Here is an 18560-nt window from a genome sequence, read left to right on the forward strand (position 1 = left end):
GTTTACAAACCTATATTAGAAATTAAACAGGCATTAAGTTCTGCTTGTTTCATAAATTAGGTGGATGGTATTGTTATTTTCCAAACATTAAATAGTGCATACACGCATTCAAATATTCCACCAACGTTAAATAGTAATGACTTTATGAATTTCTTCACTGATAAAATAGATAACATTAGAAATACAATAGCGAATGTAGATTCTACAGCGTCTAACACTTCAGTTTCATCCATCGCACCCAAAGATAAACTGCAGTGCTTTACAAATATAGGACAGGAAGAGCTAAATAAACTTATCACTGTATCTAAACCAACAACATGTTTATTAGATCCTGTACCCACTAAATTACTAAAAGAGCTGTTACCTGTAGCCGAAGAACCGCTTCTCAATATCATTAACTCGTCGTTATCTTTAGGTCACGTCCCAAAACCATTCAAGCTGGCGGTTATCAAGCCTCTTATTAAGAAACCAAAACTAGATCCTAGTGTACTGGCAAATTATAGGCCTATTTCAAATCTTCCATTTATGTCTAAAATTTTAGAAAAAGTTGTGTCTGCTCAATTGAGCACCTTCCTGCATAAAAATGATCTGTATGAAGAATTTCAGTCAGGTTTTAGGCCCCACCATAGCACAGAAACTGCACTTGTTAAAATTACAAATGACCTGCTTCTTGCGTCAGATCAAGGCTGCATCTCATTTCTAGTCTTACTTGATCTTAGTGCTGCGTTCGACACCATAGATCATGACATACTCATAGATCGATTACAAAACTATACAGGTATTCAAGGGCAGGCTCTAAGATGGTTTAGATCCTACCTGTCCGATCGCTACCATTTTGTTTACTTAAATGGGGTGTCATCTCATTTATCATCAGTAGAATATGGAGTGCCACAAGGATCCGTCCTAGGTCCCCTTCTATTTTCAATATACATGTTGCCCCTTGGTAATATTATTAGAAAATACGGAATTAGCTTCCACTGTTATGCTGATGATACTCAGCTATATATCTCAACGAGACCAGATGAAACTTCCCAATTATCTAAGCTAACAGAGTGTGTTAAAAATGTAAAAGATTGGATGACAAATAATTTTCTCCAATTAAATTCGGATAAGACAGAGATATTAATTATTGGACCAAAAAACACCACACAGAATCTTGTAGATTACAATCTGCAACTAGACGGATGTACTGCTACTTCCTCTACAGTCAGAAATCTGGGTGTTATATTGGACAGCAATTTGTCTTTTGAAAATCATATTTCCAATGTTACAAAAACTGCATTCTTCCATCTTAGAAACATTGCCAAGCTACGAAACATGTTATCTGTTTCTGATGCAGAAAAGCTAGTTCATGCTTTCATGACCTCTAGACTGGACTATTGTAATGCACTTCTAGGTGGTTGTCCTGCATCTTCAATAAACAAGCTACAGGTCGTCCAAAATGCAGCAGCTAGAGTCCTTACGAGGTCAAGAAAATATGATCATATTACCCCAATTTTACAGTCTCTGCACTGGCTACCTATTAAGTTCCGTATCAGTTACAAATTATCATTACTTACCTATAAGGCCCTAAATGGTCTAGCTCCTGCGTACCTAACAAGCCTTCTACCACGCTACAACCCATCACGCACCCTAAGGTCACAAAACGCTGGACTTTTGGTAGTTCCTAGGACAGCAAAGTCCACTAAAGGAGGTAGAGCTTTCTCACATTTGGCTCCCAAACTCTGGAATAGCCTTCCTGATAATGTTCGGGGTTCAGACACACTCTCTCTGTTTAAATCTAGATTAAAAACGCATCTCTTTCGCCAAGCATTCGAATAATGTATCTCTTAAATTGTGAGTGTAGTTGCATCTGCATTTTTATTCTTTAGCTTGGGTTAAACTAATTTTACTTTGTTGGATCAGCAGCTATGCTAATGATGTCTCTATTTTGTTTCTATGTTTTGCCACGGGATGTAACTAGGAGTTGCACAAGCTCCAATCTGGATCCAGAACACCTGAGAAGAGATGATGCTGACCCTCAGAGGACCCCAGATGATCCTAACCTTGAATCAACAAACAGAACTAACAATTATTGCCACATGGGTGATTGCATCATATAATAACTATTAATTAATAATATTGATAGTTCATCATCTAGCTGACTACGTCTTGTATTATTATTATTTTTATTTTTCTAAAATCCTGTCAAACGTGCACAAACTACTAGCTACTACTAAATATTGTAGAAACATAATTTTCTGTAAAGTTGCTTTGTAACGATTTGTATTGTAAAAAGCGCTATAATTGAATTGAATTACTTAATGAAGTACTTGCTTAATCATTAATATACATACAGGCGGATATACTTTATGATACAGCCTGTATGTCAGCAGTTCCCTCACTGTAAATCTAACTGTAAATTCAGATCTGAAGTGCAAGGAAAAGGGAAGGGTGGGATAGGATTTCCCTTGCACTGGGTGTGAAATGACTCAACAAAATATCGATCCATCTTTCTGCTTTGTCATATTTGCGCACTCGTGTTTGTTTTTTAATTTAAGAGAACAGAATTGTGTCTCCATCTACTGACAGTGATCACAAACAACACATTAACTGCACGAGACAGTTATCCTCAAGGGGCTTCGGTTTAAAGAAATATCTCTGCTTACACTCAAATATATTCGCTTTTATCTATTCAACAAAAAACGTTTACCATGCTATTGTCAGATTTTATGCAGATTTATCGGCATACCACACCTGGGCTGAAGAAAAATCGTCTTTACCGTTCAAATTCAACTCAAACTGGCTAATTTGTTAAACCAAGTTTTTTTTTTCCTCAGGTCCTTCAATCAGAGAAAACGTGTTGTGTGTCACATGAAGTGCTAAGATGTATGGTTAACAATCAAAAAGTATCCAGTTTACCATGGTACATGAAGGTCGTGTGTCTGCAGGTTTGTATTCAAACAGTCTTCACAGGTTAGAAGACGTCAGCCATTTACCTTCAAGAAAATCCATCTTCAATAAAATAACCACAAAGAGGGCCATCTAAGTGAACCCACATGCCTTTCCAGGAAACACTTAAAGTGATGAAATACAATAAACGTCTAAACACACTCCTGGACATACTACTAAATATTATGGCACTGTCAGATTTAATCAAGTTTTTTTTTACCTCTGATGTACTAACAGCAGCAAAACTGCGTTGTCGTTAAATGTTTAACAAGGAAAAGCTTTCTGATATCTGAAGTGAGCAGGTCAGCGCAGTTGTCATCTTTTACATGCTCCCATAGCATTTCAAAAAACAACACAACAGCATTTTTTTCTTCATTTTTATTCATGACAAATACAGGCTTTTAAAACTGGAACAAAATGAAAACACTTCTCCAAACTAAAATCGTGAAAAGATTTGGGATTGAGCATACAGAGGGGAAAACCAAAGCAGTTGAGACTTTTAAGGCTTCCAGTCAAAATACCGAACAAAACTGATCGTCAATATTTCCGACGTGGGAAGTGAGAGTGGACTGTACAGAGCAAACATGCCACAAGTATTTGATTCATTCTGAAGGCATACTAACAGAAATAATGGTGGACCTGCATGGGCATCTACGCCAGCTCTTAGCAGTGAGACCAAAGAAAACCAAACATAATTGAAAAAAAAACAAGAAAAAACACAAAAGGTCCTGTGGAAACGCTGAAAAGGGGACCATTTACATTTACATCTTTATCATATAGGCCTCTACATCTGTGGTTCACCTTGTTTTAAAGCAGCGGAGGTGAGTTGTCAGACGGAGGTCTTCAGCTCTTCCTCTCGCAGCTGTTCAAACTCCTCCTGATGTACACAAATGGTCAGAGAAACTATTAGTGCGTGAAACCAAAACAACCAAAAACATTACACTAGATTAACAGTCACATTTAAACAGCTTTTTTTCCATGTCCAATTGGCAATAAATACATTGGATCACTTATCTTCTCACTCTATCAGTTATCAAATGTTTCATCTTGACATTTATAAATGCTTATATTTACAACATCAGCAGCAGCAGTGATAGTAACTGCTCGGCTGCAAATACAAATGACTGAAGGCGAGCACACAAATAAAACTAAATATATTTAAAGAATTGATATCCCTCTTCTAAATGGCCAGACTGTGACTGTAGGTGGCTGATCTTGCTCTGAAAGCATGCACTGCTATTTTAAGGACAACACAAGTAGGGAATTTAAACACGAGAGAGAGAGAGAGTAAAAAAAGTTTACTTCAAAAAGACACACCTGCATTGAGACTAATTCACAGTAGGATTGAGCGATATATCCAATATCCCTGAGAGAACCAGCAGTGATGGATAGCAACAATGCATACAAACTTAAACAGTTTGAAACCAATTCAAAACGGTGATCAAACATAAGTAAATATTAATGTTTATTCCTATGTATTGTTATATTAGTGCTCACAATAATGCATAACTTTGGTTGAAAATTTATGAGAAAAGAAATTCTGCTTAATTTCGCAAAAATACTTTTGTAATGTCTATTTTATCGTTTAGGGGGTAATTTCTTAGCAGAAACGTATGCGATTAATCTGTCATGCACTAAAAATAAATTATCACTTGAGCCCTTGTGCATAAACAAAATTTCTTTTTATAATTTGCACTTTTACAACTTTAATTTTGAATTCTGTAGCCATTTTGAACAAGCTACAATAGTGAAATGGTGGCTACTCTTATTATAGACCAAAACAATAAATAAATCAACCTTTAAGCACATTTGAGAGCTAATAAATATGTTCAGTTTCATCTGTAACTGATGTAACGATTAACTGTGAGTCGGATGGCAATCGATTCAAATCGGTTGAGATGCCAAACAAATCGCGAATTAATTACCGGTAGGAGTTTATGTGAATGCATGTCTGGGGGAAACTGACTGTCTTTAGTAGAGTTTAGATGATATTTTTCATCTTGCCTCAGTATAACGCATATTAAAGTTAATAAGTGCAGCGCTGTTTTGTTTACAGCGGTAACCAAGGAAACACTATGCGCCACCTGCTGGCAGAGAGTGAATCTGTGTCTCGTTCAGTTCGTCTGTTTCCGTTTCATGCAGTTATTTTTTATGTATAATTTCACAAAACTGGAATCAAATCATTGTTTTGAAATTATACAATCTTAAATTTAAACCTGATCATGTTTCATGTATGCAGTGGTTGTGTGCCTCTAATTCTAAATGGAAAGAGCACAGACAAAGCCTTATTTTGTTTTTATGAACAGATTTCTTTCATTTGTGCTACTTATTTGTTTTAAAATTTCAATTTAGTTTTTTATTTACATTACATTTTGTAATTTAGCAGATGCTTTTATTCAACGCGACTTACAAATGAGGACAATAGAAGCAATCGAAACCAATAAAAGAGGACTGATATGCAAGTGCTGTACTAGAATATTATTATAGTGTTACATATCAATTTCACAAAGAAACATGCAGCGCTTGTCCAAGCAATAATAAAAGAACACATTTAATTTATAATTTGTCTTAAATCTAACTTTGTTTAAAAAAAAATTATGAATCCAATCGAGAGATCAAAACGTGAGTTGAGTGAATCGTTACATCAATAAGATGAACTGACATACATTTGTTTAGCTATATCACCCAACCCTAATTCAAACCTATTACTGGTTACTAGGGCTGGGAAAATAAATCGATGCATCGCAAATCGAGAACTGATTCAGCATCGATTCTGAGTTTTTCCGAATGAATCGCGATTCTTTCTTGAATCGATTCTGAGCTTAGTTTTGAACAGCAGATGGCACTGCATGCTTTAGAAACACTCGTACTCTGCTTGTTTCCAAATCCTTACAGACACGTGAACCTAAAATAATCATTCATAAAATTCTCAGCCAACGCACAAGCATTCTTTAGCACTGTTCTTCATGAGCATTTGAGTGTGCAGATAAAAACTAGATTAGAGCACCATCTGCTGTTAAAATCGAAGCTCAGAATCGATTCCAGAGGAATCGCGATGCATTCTGAAAATCTAAGAATCGATCCACGAATCGATTCTGCATCGATTTATAGTCCCAGCCCTACTGGTTACCAAACAGGCAAAATGAAAATAAGCGACACAAACAAGAAGAAATAATGGTTTGAGCTTGATCTGGTTTGATGGGTAACTGTGGGATATCAATTGGGCTCATCTGTAAACCTGAAATCCACCCATTTAGGCATAGAGTAAACCATTGGCACTTGAACCCAACAGAAAGCAAAACTGAGAACATTTAAAACGGGGAGAAAAGAGACAGGGTAAACAAACATCAAGCTCTGAGACACGTTCACAGGCAACAGCATTCAAATGGATGTGGGTAGTGAAAGGAGTACCTTTGGTGAATACCTGCATAGATTGACAGTATCCTTGATTTTTAAATTGGCTTTTCATGAGGGGGGGGGGGGGTGTCGCTCACAACACCAACGCTGTGTGAGGTGCGGAGGTCAGCTGCAATAATTCATTAACCCTACACTTCCCAAAATCATCCCAAAGCTATCGGATCTCGACTTTGAGAACAGACGGCATTAAAAAGTGCAACATAACCATGTAACTCCAACAACAAAAAAATACATATATATGTATTCATTGCAGTTGAATGAACATTTTGGACCTCTTATTAACACCTTACAGACATCAGATGGTAAAATGCTGTGTGCTTATGCATGTACACACATATGAGCACACAATCATTTAACTAGTTTAATCTTACTGCGAGCATAGAGTTAACAAGGTTGAAGTAGTAAAGGTAGAGTTAGGAAAAAAGAAAAGTAAAACACGTAAATTTGGAAGAGAACTTGTCTAAAGAGACAGATGTATGACCGATACAAAACGAGGTACCTCCAAGCATGTTTTTCAGGGCTACACTGGCCTTTCCCTCTGGGTTTGTTTCTTTCTACTTTCTTCCGTTTCATCAGCCTAGTCCCCATCTTCAGTGCATACTTACGATGCACTATTAAAAAACAGGAAGAAAAATCACAGACAGAACTGAAAGAAAAAGGGGGGGGAGGGGAGAGGGGGAGAGACCCGGGCCAGACGGGACGGTGCACTTACCTGGGGCTGATCTGAGGTCAGATCAGTTTTAATTGGACTGTGTGTCACCTTCAGAATGTAGCTCTTGCGCGGTGCCGTTCACTTCAGCTTTGGGAGGCTCCGCCTCCATGGGCTTGGGCTTGGAGAGCTCATTAGACTTCTCAACTGAGCCCTTTCTGCTGCTCCTTCTCTCATCCGAGGAGTCCTTGTGCTCTGCGAGATAGACAATAAACAGACATGGCTATCTGGGCGATTAAAATTTTTTTTATAGTTAGATATTTGATATTTGGCATATTTGATTTAGTTTCGCAAGTCAGTTAAAACTCTTCCAATAAAACCCTTTCGGAATATCTGATGTAACGATGTTGAGGGAATTCTGCTCATCATAAGAAAATAAATAAACATGGAGCTACAGAAAAATCAACTCTTCAAAAGGTTCTTGATTTTTTTTCCAATAAATCTCTCTGACTGGCTAAAATAAGTCAAAATTGAACAAAAGAAACAAACAAAAAAACAACATACAGCAAAAAACAAACATAAATATATACCACAAATCAAACAAAAATGAATAAAAACAAACGAAAAAATAAAACCCAAAAACAAAATGTTACGAGAGATGTTTGTGCTAAAAATTACATGAAAAAAAAAAAAAAAAAAAACTTAAATTGTTCTTTATTTTACTTCTTCCATTAAACCTCTCTGAACAAATTGGGTCAATTGTCGTTTTGAAAAACAAAAATCACACAACAAAACAAATAAATACAACAAACAAAACATTGAAAGAAAACAAACAACAAAATCCAAAAACAAAATGACAAACAAAAGCTTTTTTTTTTTTTTATAAAAACCCTAAGTGCTGTTTAAAGGTCAACAAAGACTCAAAGCTTTGATCAAAAACTTAGCTATAAAAATAAACGAATTAAGTGCCACACCTTTGTCCCGAGAGGTTTTGTCCTTGTCTCTGTCTCTGCTGCGGTGCCGGTGGCTCTTGCGCTCAGAGCTGCGGGACCTCCTCCTCTCCCTGCTGCGAGAGCGTCGCTTCCTGTCCGAGCGCTCGCGGCTGCGCCTCCTCTCTCGGTCACGGCTCCTGTTGACGTGTAAGATTTCGTCCATCAGTACAAATCACAGAAATCACAATTGCCACAACAGGTGACAGTAAAGTATGTTGAACCAGTTTTGTTATTATCTGAATCAAACTATTTCAGTTAACGGTTTCCAAAAATAGTTTTGCCCATTCTCAGCTCAGCCTGTGAGTCTCGTGTACCTGCTGCGCTTCCTGTCGCGCTCCTTACTCCTGGACCTCTTCCTGTCTCTTGAGCGGCTCCTGCGGCGGTCTGATGCGCGACTGGAGTGTCTGCTGTTGGAGTGACTCCTCCTGCGCCTGTCTCTGTCCCGTTCCCGTTCCCTGTCCCTCTCCCGTTCCCTCTCCTTCTCCCGCTCTCTCTCCCTCTCCTTTTCTCGCTCTTTCTCCCTCTCCTCCTCCTCTTTGCGTTTCTTCTCGCGCTCCTCCCTTTCACGTTCCCGGTCCTCCTTCTCTTTCTTGCCTTGCTCATCCTTCTCCGGATCCTCCGAGCGCCGATGCAGCTTCTCCTGTGGGATCAAACAGAAAATCATGGTGTAAATATGACCTTTTTTTTTTATTTGTGCCAGTCAGGTTCATTCAAAACCATGCATTACCCAAATTATCTGAAACAATTAGTTTTTCAACCACCCAAAAATCTAAAATCAAATATATTTTTGAAGATGGCTTAAACCAAAGCAATTCTTTATATACACAACTGTAAAAACAGAATATTATCGGTGTTGGAAATTTTGTGGGTCCATCTTACAAAATGAGTCTCACTATATTGTAAAATATAGGACTGGACTAAATGTCTTTAACAGACCCTAAATCGAAAGGTTGACTGTTCCCTCACCTTCAGTTCCTCGACCGTGGCTTTGATTTTGGCATATCCCATATGCTGCTTGCCCATTAGATGATCGTCCACTCTGGACTGAGCGTCACCAACTATGAGGAAAGCGCCACACACTTCACACACCTCCATCTGCTTCTCCTGAGCTGCAAAGCTCTCAATCGTCTGACAAACAAGAAATCACGTCAGTACCTCTTACAGCTAAATACAAAACCAGTTTGTATGTCTGCTCAAGCCTGGACGTGTCACTCACCGAAGGAGTGGAACTGAGCTGCTCCCGCTCCTCCTTCAGCTGCTCCACCAGCTTCATCATGCCCTGCGCCTCCTCAACACGGCCCTCCGAGCCCAGCTCCTCGATCTGAACACACACAAACACAGTCATAAGCCTCTCTGAACACATCTGTGCTCATTTCTCAGCTCATGACGGGCAGAACCCACCTGAACAACGAGCTCCTCGATCTTCGTGGTGAGGACCTGAGCTTTCTCCTCGTTCTTCCCAGAGGGACCCGGTGCCTGGAAATCAGAGTTCGGAGTGAGTTGTGTTCGAGACAGTGTACAGATTTACTTTTATTCCATATTATTATTGTAAATATGAATTTAACAGATTGTCCTAACCAGCCCGACTGCTGAAGAGCAGGCAATAAATATGTTCCAAAGCATGGTCCTATCGAAATGAGGACAGTGAAGGGTATGGAAACACTTACTCCAGAGTTCTGCTGGGCTTGTGACAGGGCTAAACGCGCATGTCCCCTCCGAATCCTGCGCTCCACCTCGGCCAGGAGACTCTGCAGGTACCGCAGGAAGTCTCGCTCGTATCCTTCCTTCATGAAGCGGGAGCTCTTCTCATACCTGAGACAAAGAAATAGATTTTTTTCATTATATAATAGACAATTGTGAGGAAATTCATGTTAATGAATCTAATGACAGTTTTTAAAAATTGATAAAATTAATGGTTATGTTAAGGGTTATATATTTAATATATTAGTAAATTAATATTAGTGGTTCTAACGAAACTAAATGTATTCTTTATTTTTTTTACCATCTGATTTGGGATATGGTTGTTTTCATCACATTCACCCAACACAGTAGTGACTTACATTGTCCTCAAGTTTTCATCATGGATTTTTTCACAAGGACCTGGGGAAAAAATATAGATGACAATGTGGACTGCAAGAAGAAAACGAGACAAATGTGTTTGAGAAGCGGTCCTTACCCAGGTCTGATCGTGTGTTTGTGAAGAGTTCAGCGGGACAGAAGCCACACAGGTAGTATTTACAGACCTGAAGAAAGAAGTGAACACTTGTGTTAAATCCTCACGAATACTCTTATTAGTGGTCGACCGACACTGTTTTTTTTGACAGCCGATGCTGTTATCTTGGAAAGCAGGGTGACCAATGGCAGATCTCATTTGATTTATTTTAATTCATATTTGAGAAATTTTCTATAACTTGAAAATGGATTTTAAAATAAAAGTTGAAAATAAACATACTTGTACTTTAGATTGCAAAGTATTTAATCACAACAAAAATGATTTAATAAAAATAATTAAACGGTAAACACTGTAACCAACAGGGAAGTTGGTTAGAAGTTTGTCTGCATTGGGAATCATATTTCTTCAAATAAAGCCTAGGTAAAACTCATTTTACATACAGCACACGTTACATCCATGAACAGGACAGAAAGTGAACGGTAACATGGCGAGGAGTCTTGTGACTTACAAGTATATTAGTTGTGTTGCTAGAGTTCACCTCTATTACTATAACTGCATCCTTATGCACTCAACCATTTAGTGTATGAATCGTATAAGCTTATTTTGTCATTAATAAGAGTCTGATAGCCATGTAATACTATTGTAATTAAAGCTGTGTCCAACATGACACACTTTATAACAAGTATATTTAATACATGACACACAAGTTATTTTAAGAACATATACTTTATAGGTGTCATTTCTGTAATTATTATTATTTTTAAAAGAAAAAGAAAAAAAATAAACCCTTAAAATATGACTTTAATATGATTCTCAAAGTAGCAGCAATGGTCTCTACATTGGCTGAAGGAACAAGACTCTTCACCACGAGACCAAGATGCTGCTGTGGAGTGTGATGTTGCTAGGGTGTTGAGAGGGTTACTAGGGTGTTGCTAGGGTGTTGAGAGTGTTGCTAGGGAGTTATGAGTCTGAAGTGTGATGTTGTACAGATTTAACTTTAAGTCAAAACAGATCCTCGTACACATACTCCGTGATGTTTCTGTGTCTACATGTGACCCTGGAGCACAAAACCAGTCTCAAGTAGCACAGGTATATTTGTAGAAACAGACAACAATACTTTTTAGGTGTTAAAACTTATCTTTTCTTTTATGCCAAAGATCCATGAAAACATTTAGTAAATGTCCTGCCGTAAATATACCGAAACTCATTTTGTGATTAGTAATATGCATTGCTATGAAGTTCATTTGGACAACTTTAAATGTGATTTTCTCAATATCTCAGATTCCAGATTTTCAAACAGTATCTCTAACAAATATCGCCCGATCATAACAAACCATACATCAATGGAAAACTTATTTATTGGTTATTATTTATTCAGATATAAATCTCAGTTTCTCAAAAGATAGGGTAACTTTTGTATCTATAAAGTCCCCCTCTTCGGCGTAGCTCGTGTGTGATTTGTCTGTCAGTTTTCAGATGGTAATATCATGCCTCCCCTTATTATTTTAACTGTTATATGTTGCTCAAACGGTGCTGGACGAGTTACACGCAAAAGCTTGACACTCAGAACTTGTTGAAAGTTATTTTATCTTAGAGAAGCACATAATAAAGATATAAAGAGAGGAGGGGGACGCTGCAGTTTGGTATTTAGTGCATATGTGTAACAGATCATAACAACCCCCGCTCAGCTGAGATGATATAGATCCCAAACACACCGGGATCTGTTCTTCAGGTAGTGTAGTGATCCTGTGTGAGAGAGAGTAAGTGACTGTAGTGATCTGCTGGTCACTCACGGTCTCGTGATCCCAGCGCACGTTACAGCGCTTCTCGTCCGGAGCCAGATTCCGGTCTCGACCCATCAACTCATCCAGCAGCTGGGCAGCAGACAGCATCGTGTCTCGGCTGTACTCCTGACCCGCTACAAGAGAGGAGTATCGATCATTTACAGTATATCGTGTGCTGCGTGCCTGCTCTGAGCTCAACAACAAAATGGCAGATCAGCGCGCAGCGGATGTTACCCATAAGGCACCGCGAGGAACAGTGCGCCATCTAATGTATGGGGTGACGTGACCTTTACAAATTAACCTATTAACTGTCACCCAGCCCCTCGGTGGGCCCCCAACGTTTTCTTCACTTTATTACAATTAAATCCTAATCTAAACACGACAAACTATATATCGTCGGAATGGTCTAAGACTCCTAAATAGATATTGTACTAATCTTTTTTTGTAAAAAAAAAAAAAAAAAAAAATGTCATAGGGAAAGTAATAGATTAATTAAAACGGGTGGTACATCAAAGTGGTACATCAAAATCACGTTACAAAATGTTTTCAGTCATGATTTATAACAAAATAATTTTGGATCATGCACTTTCAAGTCTATATGTTCAAAAATGAGGGTGACAGTTAACAGGTTAAAGTCACAAATAAATAAAAATCAAACATTCTTTCAGTATTTATTATGAATGATTTATCTCTTTTTCTTTTTTTTAACTGGACGTTTTTAATTTTACACCCACTTTGTATTTAATTATTAGGTTATAAGCATAGACTGTATAAAACAGGTTCAAATACATAATTCTGGTGACTTTCCATGCACTATTTTGTGTGTGTGTACTTTGGATTGGTTAAATGCAGAGCACCAATTCTGAGCATGGGAAGTCGTGGCCTGATGGTTAGAGAGTCGGACTCCCAATCGAAAGGTTGTGGGTTCGAGTCCCGGGCCGGCAGGAATTGTGGGTGGGGGGAGTGCATGTACAGTGCTCTCTCCACCTTCAGTACCATGACTGAGGTGCCCTTGAGCAAGGCATTGAACCCCCAACTGCTCCCCGGGCGCTGCAGCATAAATGGCTGCCCACTGCTCTGGTTGTGTGTTCACAGTTTGTGTGTGTGTGCACTTCGGATGGGTTAAATGCAGAGCACAAATTCTGAGTATGGGTCACCATCCTTGGCTGAATGTCACTTCACTTCATACTTGGCTGTATGTCACGTCTCTTTCATTTAAAATTGGCTCAAGGTGTCAGGGTTCTGTCACTTCGGTCTAATTTATTTATGGTTTTATGACAGAGCCCTGATGCTTCCATCATGTCGTGTTTTTATGTATTTATCCCTCTGTTGTCTGTGTGGCTTGTTATATGTTGGAGCATGGTGTTCAGATCCCGGCACTCATCTCTTATTCAGATTCAGTTTCGGTTTGGGGTCGGGATTCAGACCCTGGTGCTACATGTTCTGTTCTGTTGTGGGAGCGTGCGGTCTCGAGTTCGCTCGGCTGTACACTCTTCTGTCCACGTGTCTAGTGTTGTTGCACGCAGCTTGTGTTTTTGGCTGCATGTTTTCATGTTACGTCTTGTGCTGTGTAGCACACAACTTGTGTTGTTCATTAGTTGTGTGTTTTCATGTTGTCATGTCTTGTGTGATCACAGTATTCTCATCAGCTGCGTGTTTGTGTTTTGTTCAAGCACATGGCTTGTGATTGTTTTGCTGGCCTGGGGCCTGTTGCACAAAACTAGGATAAGGGATTAAGCCAGGATATCTTGGTGATCCTGGCTCAATTGATCCGTAATCCGGTTGCACTAAAGCTGGATAGGGGGCAGGAGGATATGTTATGGTATAAACTACCATGGAGATTTATTCTGTGGAGCTACCCTGCTCCAGACCAGGCTAAATTCCAGGATCTATTTAATCTCATCCCTAATGTCAGTCAGCAGTCACCACAAATGGAAACCAATAGTTACTTCACTGCTCACTATACATTATCACATATAACTAGACCCACTGTCATCATTTAAACGTTTGTGATCATTAATTTCAATCATTTTGGATAAATAATGATTTTTAGATGATGTTGCTATCATTAGATAATTTACAGTTTCCCATAGACTATAAGGCTATATATAAAATGATAGAATATTAGGGCCACAGAGGGAAAAAAAAGACAAGTCATAATATTGTAACCAGTTGTTTTAAAGGAGGACAGTTGTTAAAATGACAGATGTGGGGCATTTCGTGAAATTGTACTTCAGTATGGTTTCATAAACAAAGACATGCCAGAATATTAAGTATCACATTGTCATAAGTATCAAAACTGTAAAAAGAATATGTAGCTTTTCTGCAGAAAGAACCAGCCTCATAAATTTATGACTATCCTTTTTCCTCAGTGTGGCCCTAGTACTCTGTCATATAAACAAATACACATTCCATATGAATATAAAAACACAATGTGTAACATTATGTTCCTTTATTGAATAAGGACAAAACAAAGCAGGTAAACAATCAGCTCCTTTCGAAACTGAAGTCACAGTGACTCTACAAGATGGAAAGCACAGAATCAAAGCATATTATACAAAATGATACATACACATTCAAAGGTCTGTATATAACACACCCTGCATGTCTGCACACTAAAATAAATGCAGGACAAATCCATACACATCAACTGAACAGACAAATGAATGGATGCAGTAGCCTCCCTGCAGCCTTGTATTACACACAGTATACCGCACAAACATCATAAGAGGCCAAATTCGTAAAAAAACGAACCCAAAAAAACCCAAATTCCTCTGCCACCGCAGGACATATTTAACCAAAGTTGAAAGCACACATACTAACTAAAATAATTCAACACATATTGGTCCCTCAGCAGCCGACCACTGTCGTCATCAGGGAAGATTGCCGGATTGTCCCAGTCCATGGCTGGTGGCACTCTGGGGGCCCTCTCCTTCCTCAGGCAGGCCACATGGTGGAGGACAGCACAAGCCACAGTAATATCACATGCCCTAACAGGGCTGACCCTTAATTTGTGAAGGCAGTGAAAGCGTGCCTTCAGGAGGCCAAAGGTCATTTCAACTCTGGCCCTGGTCCTGGCATGGTTGTAGGCCTGCTGTGCTTCCTGGGGGTCTGTGAAAGGTGTCAGGAGAAAAGGCTGGCAGCCATATCCCCTGTCTCCCAGCAACACACCAGAGAATTCACCTGTCAACACAAAATCTCATCATTACTACCTCATACAGCCTCTTGACACAGCCATGATGGTTATAAATAGGGGTTGTGTGGCTTACCTTGTGATAGGCACTGATAGATTTCAGAGGCCCAAAAGATTCTGCAGTCATGGACTGAGCCAGGCCATTTTGCCACAACATTGCTGATCACACAGTCAGCATTGCAGACCATCTGAAATCATAAGATGAAGAATATTACAACAATCAATGCACATCACTGGCAATGCAGAGTGTTCGTCAATGGACAATATCAAAAAGTTATGTTCACCTGAACATTAATGTTGTGAAAGGATTTCCTATTCACAAAATCGGCCTCATGGGGCACCTGAGGGGGCTTTTATCCTTATGTGTGTGCAGTCCACTGCACCAATGACATTGGGGAAACCTGTCACACAAAGTAATGAGTATCCTACTATGCGTTAACAGTTGTCCTGTAATTTGTAGATCCTCTTACCTGCAATCCTATAGAACTCCTCTTTGATGTCACAGAGTCTTCTGTGGCCAGGGAAGGAGATGAAGCTAATGCTTTGATAGCCAGACACGCACTCATTATTGTGCGGCAAATTGTGGCCTTGTTCAGCTGTTCTGCATCCCCCACTGAGTACAGGAAGGCTCCACTAGCAAAAAAAGCGCAAGGCCACACAAACCATTTGCTCCACTCTCAGTGCATGGCTCCGTGCAGTGCGGTGCTTAATCCTGGGACCCAGTAGTCTGCATAGATACCTGATGCCATCTGCAGAAAACCTGTTCTTTCATATAGATGGTCATCAGGGAAGGCCAGTGGGTCCAACCGGTCCCTGAAGACCCTTTCTCGCCTGAAGGCTCTCCTCAGCACAAGTGCTTCTTCATCCACCACATTTCGCAAGAATGGGCATGCCATTGTCAGAGCAGCAAGGAACACACAATTTTGGGCCTTCATATAGGCTAGTGGCCATACCTGGTGCTGGGGGGGTGGGCAAAAGAGGCCGGTGCCTTATAACGATGACTTGGTTGTACTGATTTCTGGGAAAATAAAAAAAACCTTAGAAAGATGCCACCGTCCTGTGTGCTCACAATAAGAGCTCATATGTCATGGCTCACTTGACTTTACGAGAATATACCTAATTTTTATTTTGAGCTGTGTCATCTTCTTGGAGCTGGGGGAGGAAAGAAAAATAATGATTAATACATTTGTGTTACAGTTAGCATACAGTGTACATTGAAGGCATAGCTCACCTCCCTCTCAAGTTTTTTTATTTCAAGGTCCAGTTTCCTAATGGTCCTCTTTTTTATTTCGGACTCCAGTGCAAGATTTTCCATCTTTTTCTTCTTGTACTGAATGTCTATGTCTGCCAGTTCTATTTGGCGCCGGAGATGGTTGCCATACAACTTTCTGATAGCTTGTGTGCTCTGTGAACACAATACAATTAGCGCAGCTGGAATTTGGCAGGATGTGGTGTCCTTTTATTAATACGCACTATGTTGCCAGGCTGGTTTTCCCACTGTATAGCATCTGGGTCCTGTAAAAGAACTTAGATTTTTTGATTTTGATGAGGACTCCTCACCATTGTAGAGTAAATAGTACTTTCACAGTCTTAACATGATACCTCATGCCTTCTGGAATCCAGAGAGATGGTCTCCTCCTCCTCATCGTCTCCATCATGTGCTGTTGCTGCTGCACTGGGGCTTTCACCCTATCACATTTAATCAGATTCATATTGAAGCTAGTAGACAAGACATGCCAGGCCTACAGTATGCCTTTGATGGAGTACTCGCTGGATCAGCATCGTCTGGTGCTTGTGCTGGTGGCTCTAACAGGAACACAGTGCTGCCAGACACTGCAAGGCAATAGGTAAACCAAAGTCAGACAGTCCAAATTGATTCAATATGAATGTGGTTGTATCCCATGTAGAGATGGAAGGACATACCTTGAATGAAGCGGGTGGCATCTTGGGAGGAATCTATGCTCGTCTCTTTCCCCCCAGGGATCCCCTCTAAGACGGGCTTGCCTTTATTTAGCTCCAAGGCCATGTCCTCTGCTGGGGTAAGGTCAGCCTTTGGTGACCCACCACCCGTGCCTTGTCTGTGGGTATTCTTTTTCACTGCTAAAACAGTACAGACAATGTGTGAGCAGGCACCTTCTGGGTACAATATATGCTTGTGCTTTGTTAAATATTAGTCAGGGACCATACCATTCTGCAGAATGTTCTTGTATTTGATTTTGACCTGCTGCCATGTCCGTTTTGGCCCGTTCATGTTTAATCTACATCACGCGCACACACACACACACACACACACACACACACACACACACACACATTATTTATCACAAGAACATTTAATGGAGTCACACTGCAAAAAATGACTTGGTATTTTTGTCTTGTTTTCAGTAAAAATATTTTTAAAAAAAAATCTTAAATAAAGATGTATTTTCTTGATTTGCTAAATGACCCAGCAAAATAAGTATAGTTTAGACAAAAAATATAAACTTTAAGTAAATGTGTGCTTAAAACAAGCAAAAAAATTAAAAATCTGTCAATATAATAAGAAAAATTCTCTTGAAATAAGTTTAATTTTTCCATAAACACTTAATTTTAGAAAAGTTCTCTTGTTTCACTGGCAGATTTTTTTGCTTATTTTCCTAGGTAATTTTGCTCAAGAAAATATTTAAGATTTTTTTTAGATATTTTTTTTTTTACTGAAAACAAGACAAAAATACTAAGTAAGAAAGACATTTTTGCAGTGCAGTGAGCAACCGACCTTGGTTCCTTTGAAAGGCGCTATATAAATTAAAGTGATTATTATTATAGCTCATCTATTTATTCAATTCAATTTTATTTATATAGCACTTTTCACAATTGTTTCACAAACGGTGGACAACATAAGAAGCAGAGTACAACGGCTAAGATTAAACCGTACTGAGCGTAGTAACGTTAAATAATAATGTAAGGCTTTAATAATAATTTATCATAGCTTTATACAGTGTGATGGAGTTACTTTACACAATTTCACTCATATCTGCAGTGCATTTCAATTAAAAATTTAACCGTTTCATAATTACAGTACAACTGCGTTTTTGGAGATGTGAATTAAATATTTGAATTGTAATTGTTATGTTTCAGCGGAGCGGTGAGTGTGTAATTGTGCAATACTTACGCATTCAGGCGGTCTGCAATACTTTGCCACGCTTTTTCTCTTTGCTTTATCACTGTGGCGGTGTTGCCTTTTTTCTTAATAATATCTTTTACCTCCTCGTATGCCTCCATGAGGATTTGTGCTTCCGACGGGGAAAAGTACGCGGCTCTAGTTGCCATGGTAAATCAGTTAATCTGTGATCAGTGGCGAGTCTATTCGAGTGAGCCGTGAGCGCGCACCTATCCAGGATTGGTTTCACCTGGTTTAATGAATCCGTGTCTGCTCATCCTG

General features: G+C 39.3%; 1 protein-coding gene and 1 long non-coding RNA gene across 6 annotated transcripts; both read right to left on the reverse strand.

Annotated features, from left to right (window-relative positions):
- Positions 1-3280: 3280 nt before the first annotated feature.
- On the reverse strand, positions 3281-12186 carry LOC132140893 (luc7-like protein 3). 5 transcript variants are annotated; one of them, XR_009433845.1, is made up of 12 exons: positions 11956-12186; positions 10166-10232; positions 10050-10089; positions 9657-9801; positions 9391-9465; positions 9206-9310; positions 8956-9117; positions 8304-8629; positions 7972-8126; positions 7061-7252; positions 6848-6959; positions 3281-3808 (listed from the first exon to the last, which is right to left on the reverse strand). XR_009433845.1 is itself a non-coding variant. In XM_059549957.1 (11 exons), exons 1-10 carry the CDS (start codon positions 12052-12054, stop codon positions 7089-7091), a joined length of 1338 nt encoding a protein of 445 aa, XP_059405940.1. In that variant the 5' UTR covers positions 12055-12186; the 3' UTR covers positions 3282-3808; positions 7061-7088. The 5 variants fall into 5 exon arrangements, 3 of the variants coding, with proteins under 3 accessions (XP_059405940.1, XP_059405951.1, XP_059405933.1); XR_009433844.1 differs by having other exon boundaries at positions 6848-7252; XM_059549957.1 differs by lacking the exon at positions 6848-6959 and having other exon boundaries at positions 3282-3808.
- A 4916-nt stretch (positions 12187-17102) lies between these two features.
- On the reverse strand, positions 17103-18359 carry LOC132140989 (uncharacterized). The gene is made up of 3 exons (XR_009433861.1): positions 18291-18359; positions 17327-17397; positions 17103-17239 (listed from the first exon to the last, which is right to left on the reverse strand). It is a non-coding gene; the product is annotated as an uncharacterized LOC132140989 (long non-coding RNA).
- Positions 18360-18560: the final 201 nt, after the last annotated feature.

Source organism: Carassius carassius, chromosome 1, assembly GCF_963082965.1.
Source record: "Carassius carassius chromosome 1, fCarCar2.1, whole genome shotgun sequence".
NCBI classification, from domain to species: domain Eukaryota; kingdom Metazoa; phylum Chordata; class Actinopteri; order Cypriniformes; family Cyprinidae; genus Carassius; species Carassius carassius.